This window comes from Dicentrarchus labrax, unplaced genomic scaffold (genome assembly GCF_905237075.1).
Source record: "Dicentrarchus labrax unplaced genomic scaffold, dlabrax2021, whole genome shotgun sequence".
Classification (NCBI taxonomy): domain Eukaryota; kingdom Metazoa; phylum Chordata; class Actinopteri; family Moronidae; genus Dicentrarchus; species Dicentrarchus labrax.
The window spans coordinates 61,489-78,047 of NW_026136964.1; the positions used below are offsets into that span (position 1 = coordinate 61,489).

The following is a 16,559-nucleotide window of genomic DNA, read 5'->3' on the forward strand; positions in this document are numbered from 1 at the left end:
CTCCTCCTCCTCCTCCTCCTCCTCCTCTGGTAGAGTAGCAGTGTATGTGGACTGTCCTGCTGGCACTCTGTCCTTCTACACAGTCTCCTCTGACACACTGATCCACCTCCACACCTTCAACACCACATTCACTGAACCTCTTTATCCTGGGTTCGGGTTCTGGTTCAGGTCTGGTTCCTCAGTGTCTCTGTGTCCTCTGTAGGAGGGAGAGAGAAACTTTCTCACTGCTGACCAGATAGTTCAGTCTGTACAGGATCACACACAGCTGATGTTAGTTAGTACCAACCTGATGTGTTTACTGTAATAGAGGAGGAAGAGGAGGCTGAAGGAAGAGAAGAGCAAAGGATGCTGGGATGAAGGGATCATGTGTGAGGGTAATGTGCAGCCTGCAGACGTAGAGATGAAAGAAATGATAGAAAGAATTGATCTTCTTCTATAACTCTGAGAAAAATGAACATTTTTAGGATCAAATGTGGCTGCTTGTTTTTCAAATCTTCTTCTTTTTGAAAGCACAGTTAGAGGGAAAGTGTTTTTATGACTCAAATATTAAAGTGTGAACAAATATTCAACTTTGAGTCTAAAACTGAACTTTGTTGCCTTAAAACTTTAGTTTCTGTGAAGAACAAACGCTAACGTTAGCTTGTCAGCAGCTGCAGGTGTTTGCCCTCGCTCCCCGACTACCGTTACTACCGTTACTAACGTTACTACCGTTACTGACGTTACCGACCCGCCGCTACCAAACAAAGACACATACTCTCCACTAGAGCCGCTGACTGCTCGCTCAACGTCCCAAACAGAGAAGATCACAACAATAGCATTTCTTCATAAACCACCCTTGTTCCTCTTCATACAATATGTTGGGAAGTTGCAGTAAATATCAATACAATATGTTCTATATCCCTTTGTGTTGTGTCTCTCCTTCGTCTGTTAAGATAACTGAACATGTTGTGAGTCTCGAGGCATTGTCAGCCTTTATATCTCATTTGTAAATGCTTAATAAGCCATAGATAGTGCTCACTTTAGATCAGCTTGTGCAAAATACTTAATTAAGGAGTAGTAAGTGCTTTGTAACTGTGAATTCCTGCATTAATCACTGTTTATAGGCCATCATTAGAAAATGAATTTGTTGTGAGTTTTCATAGAACATCTGCTAACACAGTCACTAATCATTAATACATGTCTGAATAGTGGATGTGCAAGTGCATGCAGAAATGTACAGTACAATGAAGAGTAAAACATTTATAACTGTGATTATAAACCACATAGTAATGACTATTTACAGCAGAATCATGCTTTATAAATGATGGATTCAGTATTTACTAATCCATAACTAATGTGCTTATCAATGATGAATAAAACATGTTTAACTGTGTTTATAAACTACATACTAATGTGTATTCATGCGTTATAAATGATGATTTCAGTATTTATTCATGCTTAACTAATGCTTAATAGTGTGTACTCATTATAAAGTGTTACCCAGATTTATTCAAATATCATTCAATTGGTTCAATCCATTAAAACATTAATGAGAAACAGGACTTTCTGACATTAATGGGTGTCAATCTGGTTAAACTTTAATAAAATGAATCAATCAACTTCAATCCAGAACTCTTGTGAGTCTGTTTAAGGAATAGATGAGAGATAGATTTGATTTCTGTTTTACAGAAAGAACATAATGGAGAAATATGTATTTTTTTGTGACGGTTTATCAGAGTTAAAAATTCACTATTAATTCTTACTTTTAATATGTATGTAACGCCCATTAGTTACACACACAGTGCAATCCCCAGTTTTACAGTTTAACAATGTGAAGAGCGATACAGCCTAGTAGATTTCAGATGTAGTTGCTTAGTTTCACCAGCAGGGTGCGCATTCATCCCACACAAACACTGGCAGCGCCTTAAGTATGGAGTTAGATTTGTGTCTTTATTACATGCGAGAAAATAAATGATCTGAGAGAAAAAGTTATCACACTGAGAGCAAAAAATAATAATATTTGAGACTAAAAAAAGTTTTGAGAGAAAGTATTTTCTCATAGAACATAAAAAAATATAAATGTTTAAAATTATTTCTGAGAAAAACAAATCTCTCTCTAAATGAATTATCCATCATGCTAGGTAAACTTGCAACAACCATACAAAGACTATTTTACACAAAACTAGGTGGGACACTTTCAAACGGTCTATCAATCACTGTCTAACGTTAGCTAGCTATAGGGTTGCCACCTTCCATGCAGACTAGCTGAAAGTTGTCCAGGAGGTTGTATACGATGAACAAAGGTAGAAACTAGCTCACTACTCACTAAATAAGGAGTGAAACTATCTAAATCAACTTCTGATCTGTTACTCTCTAACCAGTTAAACATCCTTTAATACCTCTGATCTGTTACTCTCTAACCAGTTAAACATCCTTTAATACCTCTGATCTGTTACTCTCTAACCTGTGGCAGCTGGCCCCCCTTGAGCCACAAAAATAAATAAATAAATAAACAATTAAAAAATAATAATAATAATGATAAAAATATCAGTATGTCAATATTTGTGTGTTTGAAATATGGAATGCAGCCAGTAATATGTGTAAAATATGATATAAAGTCATATTCACAACCTTTCCTCTGCCTGTCTGAAGCCTCATCAGCTCTGGCCGATAGAGAAAGCGCCCCCAGGAGGCGGGTCGATGTAGCAGTTAAGCCAATTGCTAATTTAAGATATGAATGTATGACAGAAAATTTAGCCAATCAGCGTCCTTAAATCGAATCCAAGAAGGGAGATTATTTTATCGCCCCAAGCTCGCCCCTGATGAAATAAGGACCGGGCGCTAGCGGCGCCATTTTTACTAGACGACAATGGCGAGCGGGAACGTTACTCCTCCAAGACCCAACCCTAACTCGGGGAAATCTCTCCTCCAAGACCCAACCCTAACTCGGGAAATCTCTCCTCCAAGACCCAACCCTAACTCGGGGAAATCTCTCCTCCAAGACCCAACCCTAACTCGGGGAAATCTCTCCTCCAAGACCCGTTTGAGAGGAGAACTTTGTCGGAGAAAGTTGGGGTGAAAGAGCTGGGCCCAGATCAACCTGAGCTCTCAATCAGACAGCAGGCTAGAGAGAAAGGGAAGCAGTATATGGCGGCGGCTTCTCCCGTAGCCGGTACACCGGGAAGGCTTGGCTAGCTGGGTGCACTCATGCTTTTTAAAAGGACGGGGACAGATCCAGCATGGACAGTTACCGGAGTGAGGGATATGAAGCACCTGTCAGAGAAGGTAAAGAAACACGAGAACACCAGGGCACACATGGATAACTCTGTAAAGCTAGCCATATTAGGAAGGGTGAACATCACTACCCAGCTGGATGACGGCCACAGGATTGCAGTGAGGAAACACAATGAGGAGGTGGATAAAAACAGCCACATTTTATCCCAAATTATCGATTGTGTGAAGTTTTGTGGGACTTTTGAGTTGAGACTGACTCGGACTCCTCGGACAACCCCGGCATTTTCCGGGGCTTGGTGGATTTTGTTGCCTCCCTTGACAGTGTGCTGGAGGAGCACCTGAACACAGCTACCGTTTTTAAGGGCAGTCAAAGACGATACAGAACGAGCTGTTGGACTGCATGCTGTCAGTGCTTAAGGATTACATCCTGGAGGAAGTAAAGAGTGCTGATTTTATCGCCATTCAAGCCGACGAGACGACTGACGTTTCCACCCACTGTGCAGCGTAAAATAGTGGATGTGTACGAAAATGCACACTACGTCCACTGCTATGCACATCCGCTGAACCTCATCATGCAGCAGGCTACTTCACGCATCCCCAGGATCGGCACTTTCTTTTCCGACCTTGCAGGATTTTCTGCTTTCTTCTCCAGGTCTCCCAAGCGAACCACCGTGCTTGACCAAGTGGTTGCGCATAGACTCCCCAGAGCCTCTACAACACGGTGGACCTTCCACAGTCGCGCTGTAAACACTGTGTACGAGCACAAGGATGACCTCCTAACGTGTTTCCAGACCATCAGAGACTCTGGGAACTTTGACCCCCCGACTGTCAGAGAGGCTGGGGGCTTTGTGAGGATGCTCGAAGACGCACTGTTCCACAAGATCATGCCAAATGTGGACATGGTTTTCAGCCAGCTGCAGAAGAGGAACATCGACCCTGTCTTCATTAAAGAACTTGTCCAGAGGTTCACAGACAGCATGCTAACGATCAGGTAAATAACTATATTTACTATTGGCTGATAAAGCTGTTGTTGTTAGAAAGATGAATAGCTCACTTCCAACAGTGTAAAAGCCTAAATGTGTCTTGTCATCAAAGTGAGTGATTATCATAGAGCACATCACAATTATATTTGTTTTAGTATTTTAAAAGGAAAGAGAAGACACAATCAGACTTGGATAATAATGCAGGAAAGTATTACACAGTTTGTAATAACAGGCTTATTCAGGTGTCCACCAGGTCAATTTCTAGAAGAGGCCTTACACACTTCCTTCACTTACACAGGACAAGTGCACAGGAGAACAAAATGATGTTGCATCCCTCTCACAAATGTGATAGAAAACTGCTAAAAAACGTAATAACATAAGTTAATTATGTACATCACAAGTTAAAAGCAGTTACTAGACATATTGTGTGTGTGTGTGTGTGTGTATATGTGTGTATACGATATGTCTAGTAACTGCTTTTAACCTGTGATGTACATAATTAACAGTCAGTCAGTGGATGTGTGTGTGTGTGTTGAGGGGGGTTACAGTGAGTTAAGAAGTCTGATGGCAAGTTATCAAATGAAACTTTATTTTTTGGACCCGGGGCCTCCATTCCCTCTTTGTGTGGGGACAGCGCATCTGACGAGCAGCAGCAGCCCATAAAGCGACGGAGGGTGCTGGGACCAGGAGAACAACAGAGGCTGGCTACAGAGGTAAGTTGTGATGTCATTGTCAGTGTTTCCCCTAGAACTTTTTTTCAGGCCTGGTAGTATGTAGCCAAAACCAAAAACCCTGAACAATCAGCACCTTAGTAATCATATACTTGACTTGGACATAGGCATGTGTTCAGTCAGGATCACTTGCATCAAAATAGCTTTATTGCAAATTAAAGCTGATGATGTATCTTTTACAGGTATGTGATACTATCCTGATTCATGCCAAGGAGAGGTTCTCCTTCACCCAGCACCTCATCAGCGCAACACTGTTGCACGGAAAGTTGTTCCCACAACACAGTGTGAAGTTCCCCGATGCAGCGCTTGAAACAACCGTGGAGGCGTACCCGATGTTGAACAAGGCCAAGCTCAAAACCGAACTGTCCCTCATCTATGAGAACAGTGAGTTCAAGGCTTGTAGTGGTGCAGTGCCTCTGTACCAGTTCTTCATGGAGAACAACCTTCAGAGCACTTTCACAGAGACTGTCAGCCTCCTCAAGATCCTCATCACCACACCCATGACAACAGCTGAGTCAGAAAGGTGCTTCTCTACACTGAAGAGGATCAAGACCTTCCTGAGAAACAGCATGACACAGGATCGCCTGAATGCTCTGGCTATGCTCTCCATGGAGAAGAAACTTGTCAGGGACATTCCTGACTTTAATAAAAGGGTCATTGAGAGGTTTGCCACTCAGAAGGACAGACGGGCAAAATTCCTGTACAAATAAGATGACACACACACACACACACACACACACACACACACACACACACACCCGCAGCACTGACCACATGTTTCTTTGTATATAGTTGACCTTAGCATAAAGAATCATCCAGTTATATATGGTACTCTAGAAAGTCTTAATAGTGTGTTTGCTAATATTACTGTATATGTGTTGTTTTGTATCAATGAATTGTTGCAGTTCTGGAGCACATTAACAATTAGTTACATTTAGTTTGATCATAAAATACTGTATGCTATTCTTCCAGTCAAAGGTTTGAGTTCAGCCACTTGATATCCATTTCTATATTATACATCCTTTATACAGTGTAAGATTTCCTATAAACTTTATAATAATTTCATGTTATTGTCCACTTTCCACAAAAGATGTTAAGTGTAGAAATAGTCAATTGTTTGTTTCTTGTGTTTGTGCAATATGATGTTTATGTTTTTGTGTAAGAATGCCTCAACTAATATTGGCATTAAATAATTACTGACTATTTCACTGAGCACTGGTGTCCTGCAGTTTGTGTTCAATTGTATTGCGATGGTTACGGAAACAAAAATGTATGGCACAGCCCCACCGAGAATATTTTTCACCAGCCGCCACTGGATTTTACCTGGTTAAATAAAGGTTCAATGAAACAATATAATACAAGGATTTCAATATTCATATAATGTATTATGTTGTGTCTATGTTAGGTAACCATATTCTAACATTTGCAATATTCTTGATGTGTGTGTGTGTTGTGTGTGTGTGTGTGTGTGTGTGTGTGTGTGTTTGTGCCCAACGTTGCTGCTCAGTCTGTGTGACTTTCAGTGAGGCAGATACCCTAATGAGCCGCACGACGGATTGTTTATTTCAAAATCGTCCCGACCATCGGCAATCGCCAGGCCAGGCCACCGGGAAATATCCCGGTGCTCCCGATGGCCAGTCCGCCACTGGCAGGGGTGGACTGGCCATCGGGAGCACCGGGCATCGTCCCGGTGGGCCGTTGACCCAATGTGGTCCGGTCCGCTATGTTTTTGTTTTTCTCTCTCTCTAAATTCCCTCCAGTTGGCTACAGAGGGCTAGCAGTGTGTTGCCAGCATCGACACATATTATTGGTCTATGTCTGTCATTGTCAATCAATCAATGCTGTCAATCACAACACAAACCAGGGTGGGCGGGACCTCATGGCATGGGCCGGAGTGGCGGGACGGGCTGCTGCTGAGCTGAAGATGGATAACCGTAAGAAACACCCGGGTGGCGCTGAAACTTAACGTTAAAAAGCTGAAGTCTCTGGAGGTGGAAGCTGCTAAATGTTGGACATTGACAGACCTATTTGGTGCCGGGGTCACCACCCCAGCAGGTGCTGCTGCGCCGGGAGACGAGCGAGTGGAGGCAGACATGGTGAGTAACGTTAGCCTGGTTTTTCCATTGAATGTGATGGGACCTCATTAACTGCATACTTGTGACAACATATTAGCCCAGAGTTGAAGGGCTGTGACTGTTGGTAGTTGTGGTTGATTTGGTTTAAATATGCCGAATTGTGATATTATGGGTTATAATTGTTCTAAGCTGGCTAACAGTCTCTTGTTGCCGTAGCAACAGTAACCATTGACATGGACTGATGACTGTAAATAGAGATGCAGAATCAATATTGTAAATACAGATGAGATACTTTGAATTTGAGCACAAAATACAAGTAAACCTAGAGGAAATAATTAGTTTAATTTGCAATTTTTGCCATTGAATTTATTGTAATCTTTCAATTCATTTATTGTTTACTGAGGTGATAACTATTTCGTAGGTATAATTTGTGTGTAACTTTAATTTCTGTGTAAATGTGTTACTTTTACTGGAGTTTTCAAATGGCTGTGTATAGTGCTGTCTTGAGCATTGTAAAAAATGGCTGTGAAATCTACAGTTATTGACTGCAGTAAACACAGTAACATTACTGTGTATGATTTTTACAGTAGAATACTGTAAATTTTACAATAAAACCTTGTCCACGTGACAAAATCACAGTAGTTTAAGGGTTACTGTAAAGAAAATCACAATAGCCAGTATAGTACTGTAAAATAGTAAACTACTGTATTTTTCCTTTATTGTGTGTATTAGATTTTAAAAAAGTATATCATAACAAAAACAATGATTCACTTTTATTTTTTTATTTAATTTTGATCTAATGTTTTTTTTTATCATAAGTTTGACCCTTTATATCTTATATATGTCTTCTTATCTCATCTCATCATATCTCTCTAACAGTTTTTCCAGACATTTGTTGTGATTTCCTTTGGAATATCTCTTATTGATATCACTGAAAACTCCATATTTCCAAAGAATGTCTAATAAGGATCCGTAGACGGGCTCTGACATAGCAACAGTAACTAGGGGGCGGGGCTTATCGAAGGGTCAAACTGACTTATTATGGGACTTTTATTTTGTATCAAAGTTTTTTCCCGCTTCACTTTCAATTTATCCAATGAGGATCAAGAGAGGCCAACGGTCGTGCTTCTAATGGGCCAGTCACGTCATTGCAAAAGCTGTAGAATGAAGAGACATATGGAGAGTAGTAAGCACTGCTGATCCTACTACATGCATTGCGTGTGCCTGATAAATATATATACTGAACTTTATTCCCACTGGCATTGTTTAATTAATGTGACATTATGCCCCATACATGTATTACTTGTAACAGAACTGCGCTTGTGTCAACACTTGGAGTAACAAGTGTTTTTCAGACAGTATTATCACCTCTAATCAGTAAAAGGAAAATAATTCTGAGAAATAAGTTGATGCATGTCCAAGATACTGTATTTTCTTTATTTTGATCTATTTGATAAAGTTTGTTTTGTTTTTCTCTGCAAACAGTTATGATTTGTAACCGGTTACTCGTTAACATGTACATATTGTCCCACCCTTAACTCCTGTACTCATTTTCATAGGTTTTTAGTCGGGATTAATCCGGACTCCACCAAGTGCAGTGCCAAGGAGCAGATGAGCCGGAAGACTGGGAGAGTGGTGAAGCGGAAGACTTCATACATGAACCCCCAATCTCCTTCATCAGGGACTTCACTGAGTTCGATTGGCAAACTGACTAGATGCAGGTGAGGTTCTGACGATAGCTTTTGCATTGAAAGTTCAAGATGGTTTATTCAAAGATGTTCTCTCAGATATTTTATTAAATAATGTGTGTTAAGCTACTGTTGTGTCAGTGATTGAATGCTGATGGAGACTATGGTCCACTGATGAAGGCTCTTGAGTCGACTTCAGCAGGAAAAATCAAACATGCTGTAATTCATGATCAATCAAAAACATGATAAAAACACAGTTAATTCAACATCTCTTTAAGCATTTTAACACATTGCTAAACTCAATTACATATTGAATCAAAATGTCGGCTACCTTAAACTGAATGCAGCACTGTCATCTTTGGATATTTGATACACTTTCTATCAGGAATAAGTACCTTGACACGACATCACCATCTTAGACCCTCATCACATACGTGGTGCATTACAAAGTGATTGTAATAAATGTAATTGTTTGTTTTCTTCTTTAATTTCAGGGCTCCAACTGGGATCTGGGTCTCCAAGTTCAGGGCAAGCAAGAGGCCATAGACTTTTATTTCAAGTGTGAGGGGAATGAGAAGATTTTACAGTGTCCTGATGCATTGTTCATGCAAATGTTCAGTATTTTAAAGTAAATGTATAATTGTGAAGCTCGGCTGACGTAACAAGCTTTTTTATTTTTGATTTCTTGTTTCTAATATTTCAGGCGTGCCTGGGTAGTTGCAGTAGTCAGACAAAGTAGAGGTGTCTCTTTCATTGTTGTGTTGGTTCTGAAGTGGTACTTGGTCTGAAAAGTTTGGTAACCTGTGCTTTATCATGTTCCTGTTCACCAAATGTCTTAAATAAATAATTGTGTTAACAATTTTCTTGTTTTCTGTAGTTAATTGAAATATTTTAGAATATGGGTCATTCTATTAATGTTGGATAATAGTAAATAAAAGTGATACAGTATTTAAATTGTACAGTGAGTAACTGAATTTACAATGATCAACTGTTACCCACTGTTAATAGTACAGTATTGCCATTTACAATACCATTTAAAAAAATTAAAAAAAAGTGCTTAACTGTTTTTATTTGTACAGTAAATAAACCAGCACTGTAAAAACAACTGAAATCACAGTATTTAATCGGTATTTACTTTACAGTTAAACTCTCAATACTGTAAAATAAACTGAAATCACAGTATTTAATTGGTATTTATTTTACAGTAACTACACCAATACTGTAAATGGAAGTACAGTATGTCTACTGTAAAACATATTTACAGTAACTTGCTGGTTAATTGTTGCCAGTAAGTTACTGTAAATTTGAAGGTAATGTTGTTACAGTGAGGTATTGTCACAAAGATCTGACTTTCTTGCATTGGAAAACACTAGTGTCATAATGAAAACATGACAAAGCCATTAGTGTTGTTACGCTCGTGAACGTTTAGTTCAATATGAACTAATCTTTTATCTTGTACATTATTCTGTGGTTATTAATGGTGTGATCATGTACACTAAATGATCAATTATTCTCCATTACAGGTTGTTCTGATATATTTGAGGAGTCGTTCTCCCTCTGTTCTATATGTGGACTTGTTCTCTCATTTGGGACCACTGTTAGAATTTGGTAAGTTTATCATGTAGTTTTTAATGTTATTCATACTTCATAATTATAATAATTTTAAAAAAGTTTTAAAAGAAACGCACATCCAAAAAGTTTTCAACTCTAGGTGCAGGACAGAGGAAAACATTGTCTTTATTTTCAGAATTAATAATGTATCCAATAATCTCTCAGGCTGACCACTTGACATGTGAGAGCCTGAGGAGTTGTTCCCCCTCCGTCTGTCGGGACTTGCCCCGCCACTCCTTTTGGACTGGCTGATTGGTTGAGTATGTCATGTGTCTTATAATGTTATATGAATTCATACTTGATTTGTGATGATGACTTAATAATGTTTCCATGTCTCTTTTAGGTTGACCACCCTATATATGAGAGCCTAAGGAGTTGTTTTCCCTCTGTCCCCTTTTGAGGACCTGCTTTGTCTCCTCCATCATTCACTGGGCCACTTTTGGGTTCCTGAGCTTATTTCATGTGGTGAGAGGAATGCAATATGTGTATGTTTAAAGGTTTATGTGAAGAAACATACTATATGTGTGATAAAATGACAATTGGTAATTCATAAATGTCTCTTTATATTCTCTGCTACCATCATCTCCTGTCAAACAGGAGAGAGAGAGAGAGAGAGAGCTTCGTCTTGACTTTGTGAGTTTATTATGCAACTTGTTTTGTCTCAGATTGAAACAAAAAGTTTGATTAATTATTGAAGATTTTCATATTGATGATTTTAATTTCAAACATCTGCATATCTTTTAAGTTCAGTTAACAGTTATGCAGGTAGGCCTTAGGGCTCTTTTGAGACTTCAGTCATCCTTCATGACAGAAAAAGTTGTTCACTAAGTGTCACTACATCACAAAAAGGCTACATGGCTACACATACTTGTCAGTACACAGATACTGAGTACAAGTTCTGTTTGCTGTTTCTTGCAGGTCATGAATTTGGTGAGGAGTGGAGCTGGCTGGCTGCGGACGAGGAAGTAGGGCAATATATACATGTGCACATACACGTATATGAGAATGCATATCTATTCAGACCTGTAATTCATGTCTTAGACTTTTTCACACAGCTATAGATCATTATTTGTTTTTCAATTCTCTATTTATGGTTTCATAATGACTGAGTCACCGTTAAAACAAATGAGTTTCAGCTCTAATGCTGCTACTGTCTGTAATATGTTTCTATTTAGATTATTTGTCAGGATATTTTGTTATTATTGTCCGAGTCTGGTTTTAACTAATGCTGGGCTTACACCAAAAGATTTTCACAGTCACAGACTAAAAACTGAAAGGGTAGCATGAGGGTTCTTCCCGTTAGTCTCGTCCCACCCCTAGTCATGACATAACTTCTGTTGTGATTTGACACTATAATGAATAAAGACTGATTGATTGATTGCTATAGCTGTCAATTTTAGTCCTTGAGTTCATAGTTACGTGCTTTATTTGTTAACTGCTATCAAGGAATATGACTCTCCTTTGTAGTATGCATGAGAGGAGATGCTGTGAGATTTGTGGACTTCTATGTAGTGTCTGCTGATAATGTAGTGGGCTGGTCTGGACACAAAATGCCAGGGCTGAATTTTTGTCCCAGTCCACCCCTGGTAGCGACACCTCTGTTCAGGAGAAGACTGCAGCTCGTGTCGCGACCACCACGCGCAAGTTTTTTTTGTCTTTCTGGGAACCGCGCTAGGGCTGAGGGCAGAAGAAGAGCGGCCACCACCACCACGTGCAAGTATAAATAGTTACGGCGCTCCCTTGACGTCACATTGTCGCGCTACAGGTCGGGAACGGCGAGTATATAACAGCCTTTAGTTTCCTTGTTTCTTTCTCTGTTCCCGGTTTTTTATGCACCGATGCAGACCAGAGCACCACGTGAGAGACGAGTTTGATAAAGTTGATAACTGCCTGTAAAGTTGTTAAAATTACAATTTTTGAGGACTTCTGTACAAGGAAGAGGGTTTTTAGTAGTGCGCATTAGATATGTTTCCTTTTTTTTTTTCCCATGTCCCTTTAGGGGCTCCGTAGTATAGTTATGCTTCTGTGATAGTGTTTAAAAACCAACCGGAGACAGATAAACATGTGTTGAGCTGTGTTAATTGCACTAGCACATGTTATACAGCTAAGTAAGCTGGTTGTTGAGCTCAAACACACGCAGCTGTGTGAACTTGAGTTTACAGAAGATAATTCATTTCATTTTCTTGGGTAAAAACATTCATTTCATAATTTGTGTACATTAAGCTGTGATGAGTTAAAACCATTTAAAAGTCATATACATAATTGTGTGTTGGCTGTTAAAGTTATTGTGCAGCTGTATATGAAACTTTGTCATTGAATAATTCATGTTCATTGATTTAAGATAAAAAGAGAGTTAATACTGTACAGTTAAGATAAATAGATAAAAAGAGATTAACGAGATAAATAAGATGTTATTGAAGAGATGCTACTACTACTGCTCTATGCAGGTTGGTTTTATTGTATGAGTGGATTCTGATGACGAGCCAGAACCTAGCCCATTGGATCGTGGAGGGTGTGACGTCAGCGAGAGCTTCACTGTGCATTGGAGAGAACATCTCTTCATACAGATAATAAAACATAAAGTCACACTACCCGGGTAGATGAACTATTACACAAACACACTGAAGAAGGACAAACTGTGAATATTGACTTCATTCAGACTTTTTCTTTTGAATTTTCTTTCTTGTTTATTATTTTGGGCCCATATTTCATAACTCATACTGTGAAGAGTTTTGTTTTCTACTGAGCGTTATTCAGTGTAATTTTCTGAGTTGTTGATAACTTCTGATACAATAAAGGAATTTCAGTCATATCTGAAATATATTATGTTTTGCACTGTTGCCAATAAAGCTATTTGTTACAACTCTTTTCAAACCGTTGTCCTGTTCCATCAATCCTCCTTGAGCGTATCTATTTCTTCTGATAGGCCTAAAGTGAGAGTACATGACAGTCATTTTATTATATGTACATTAGACAGTGTTACATGTATTTGTGGATTTTATTCATTTTCATTGAGTCTGAATTTGATCTCATTGAGTTATTTTTCATTTACTGTTTTTTACTGGTTTTTTTCCAGTGGAAATTGAGTTTTCTGAACTTTGTCCTTCCGTAACTCCCGAACTTCCGTAGCTCCTTCGTGTTGTTTCTGTTTAGTCACCCACCCCACACACACGTTTTACTCTGTTTAACCTATTCTATATAGTTTATATAGATTTGTTATTAAAATTAAATGTTTTCTGGTAACCTGTAACGGCTCTTTTAGTAATTGTTTTGTTTTTGTAATATGCACATTGAGTTACATATACACTGTAATGTTTAAACTAATTTATCTATATGTATTTTCAGAAAGATAATTAAATCACACAGTGTTGTTTTGCATTGCTGAGGAAGCAGAGGTGCAGGAAAAAAAGAGCAGAAGGAAATGAATGTGCTATATTGTCTTCTGCAGGAGCAAATAAATGCTGGTTAACAGTTCTGTGAGTCGTCCTCTGTTTATGCCCAATGGTTTGGTTTCAATATCCCTTAAAATATGTTATTAAATTAAACCCCTTCAATCATTAATGTAACATCATACTGATAAACAGAAATTGAAATGAATTCATCCAATACATATTTAACATATATCTGGATGGTTACCGTTCACAGTGGAACAAAAACAGACTTTATTCAGTATATATAATATACATATATACCTTACCATTAATGATGCTAAACTGCTCTGACATCATGTATGAGGTGGCTGTAGTTTTTAGAGCCACTGAGAATATGAAACAATGTCTTAGCAAATGTCTAAAAACTACAGGTGGAATTAACACGATACAAAATGTATTTTGACTTTATCTATGTTATTTGAAGGATGCTGAAAACTGCCCGACTTGACTGCAGCTTTTTGTCACCACCTCCTGCTGCTGTTGCCTCATCTTGTCCTCTTTACAGCTGCAGTTCATCTCGAATGAGCCTAATGTCTGGTTCACTCTGACCTGTAGAGTCCTGTTGATAGTCAGAAATAATTGCCAGCAGCAGATGATGCTCTGCTGATCTTTATTTAATGAGATGGTCAGTTAGCACCATCTAGTGGACAGATAGTAGAACTACATCATTTGATGTGTGATTTCTCTGACACTGACTGGGTTTTTGCCACAGGTTAAACTGGTTCTGACGTCACATGGATGGACATTGAGACTTGAAGTCACTGTAGAAGAATATTCATAAATAAGAATTTTTTTTGTCATTTGTGAAGATCCACTGTGTAACACTGCAAATGATTTATTGTCAGAAATGGAATATAGTATTCATAGGTATGTTTTTATTAGTGTATAAATACCTGAACATTGTGTTTTTGGTTCCTTAGGATTAGCAGTTCTTATCTACAAAGGGAAGGGGACTGTATGATTAATTAGCACCATCTAATGGACAGATAATGGAACTACATATCTGATCAGTGATTTCTCTGACACTGACTGTAGATAGAGGAAAGGTGCGACTCTATTTCAATGCCAACAACGTATTCAGAGGTTTAAAGCACTTTTGTTCTTGCAGCCTTCATCAACTATAATGACAAATGGATCTAAAACAATACAAACACATCCCCAACACTCCGACAGTTCAGGGAGAGGAAGAAGGAAATAAAAATGCTTTTGATAGGGTGCAGTCTGATTCTTGTTTAACTGGTTCTGACGTCACTCTGGTGTTTGTTAGACTTGGACCGTGAAGTTTTGAGGGTGTGATGGCGTCCTCAGATAAAATGCACACAGACACCAGGACTGACGAGGAAGAAAGGAGCAGCTTCTTCTCTCCCAGTGTTTCCTCCACACGTGAAGGTAGAAAGTGTCTGTAAGTCGACCTGAAGTGAGTTCAGCAGGTGAGAATCCTACCAGAGAAATGTGTAAATGTTTGATCATCAGGATGACTTTGATCACATTGTGCTGTATCTCTGTTTATCTGGACAGTAGAAATGTTTCCATATGCTGATGAGCTGTTTCAGAGTATATCTTTGAAACTTGCTTTCTGTACTTGAATTTCTCTCTGAGTTAAAGGACGATGCTTTTAGAAAGATTTACATGTAATGTTGTTAGTGTTTGTCAAGTATAATCAGACGCAGCTTGATTATAACCTGAGCTCACATCATCAGTGAACAATGTGTCTGAACTGGTCTGACAGCTCGAAGCACCTTGGCTGAGGTTGATTTTTAACGGTTAATACTCTGAAGGGAAGAGCATGGATGAAGAGTTGAGAGCTCACATACAGAAACCTTCCAACACTGACACTGAGCTGGTTTCACTGAAGACCCTTTAGCACAGTCCAGGTCTCAACTGTCCCAGAGTCCTTTCTAGATGGACCATAGCCAGCCCAGGGTCTAAGGGGACTAAGAGGTTGCTTAGGGCCCTGATAACAGAGGTGCCTGAGAAGCTGCTCCAAAGCATAGAAAATGTGAACTGTTCTGTCTCTGTTCAATTTATGTCATTAAATATAGGATTATAAGATCTAAAGACACCAGTGGCGGCTTCAGAGATTTTCTGTTACAGATGCTATGGGGATGCTCAACACTTAAGAGAAGATGCTTTGAATTTTGGGGCGTTTCATTCTGGAGGTCGCATCGGACCACCCTTGGTGTATATATATATACATATACGTACACGCGCGCATTAACTATACTCGTTCCGTGACTAATAAGCATATATATGTAAAAGTATTCAACACAATGGCTATAGATACAACATACATAAGCCTGCCAATGTAAACCTCTGAAAATAATATTTCACACAATTCAGTCACAGTCGAGCCCTGAATACAACGGAGCAGCAAACAGCAGCAACAGAAGGCAACAGACACTGTGCACGCTTCGGCCTGCTCAGATCACGAAATCACACAGCCAGTTACCAACACTGGTATAATGATGAATCAGCAGTGTTCCTATTGTTGGAGCATCATAGATGTAACTATGAAGAGCCCAGATTTGTGCTTCAACCACCAAATTAATTAAGTTTGTAAAAGCCAACAGAGGGGAAAATCATGCACTTACCATAGAACTTCACAGTCTCGTTTCCCTTCAGGTTGTGACTCAGAACGTGAATGTTTAGGCAGCAAAAAATGATCCATTTTGGTGTATTTTACTCTGCTAAATTTCCAAACTTGCTATCAATAACAAGCTGCCATACGTTAAGGTCAAAGGTTCACCAGGCGCTGCGCCCATTGGCCAATTAAGATCACATGTTTGCACCTCATGTTTTTTAAGACTAAAATATATATTTTTAATTA

The 16,559-nt window shown here is 39.0% G+C and overlaps 1 protein-coding gene and 2 long non-coding RNA genes across 8 annotated transcripts in view; 2 read left to right on the plus strand and 1 right to left on the minus strand.

The window, feature by feature from the left end:
- Window positions 1–16,559, plus strand: part of LOC127360878 (NACHT, LRR and PYD domains-containing protein 12-like) — a 119,169-nt gene that overhangs the window by 55,596 nt on the left and 47,014 nt on the right. The window contains exon 17 of one of the 5 annotated variants that reach the window (XM_051395299.1): window positions 169–1,385. The exons of the other annotated variants lie outside the window; for them this stretch is intronic. Coding sequence (XP_051251259.1) covers window positions 169–202 — 34 coding nt within the window. The 3' untranslated portion in view covers window positions 203–1,385. Of the gene's footprint in view, window positions 1–168; window positions 1,386–16,559 lie in introns of those variants that run through there. 5 annotated transcript variants of the gene reach the window in all.
- LOC127360882 (uncharacterized) overlaps window positions 1–16,559 on the minus strand; it is a 70,444-nt gene that overhangs the window by 46,089 nt on the left and 7,796 nt on the right. The gene's annotated exons all lie outside the window — the stretch shown is intronic.
- LOC127360881 (uncharacterized) lies at window positions 10,550–11,680 on the plus strand. 2 transcript variants are annotated; one of them, XR_007883960.1, is made up of 3 exons: window positions 10,550–10,561; window positions 10,645–10,766; window positions 11,220–11,680. It is a non-coding gene; the product is annotated as an uncharacterized LOC127360881 (long non-coding RNA). The 2 variants fall into 2 exon arrangements; XR_007883959.1 differs by lacking the exon at window positions 10,550–10,561 and having other exon boundaries at window positions 10,616–10,766.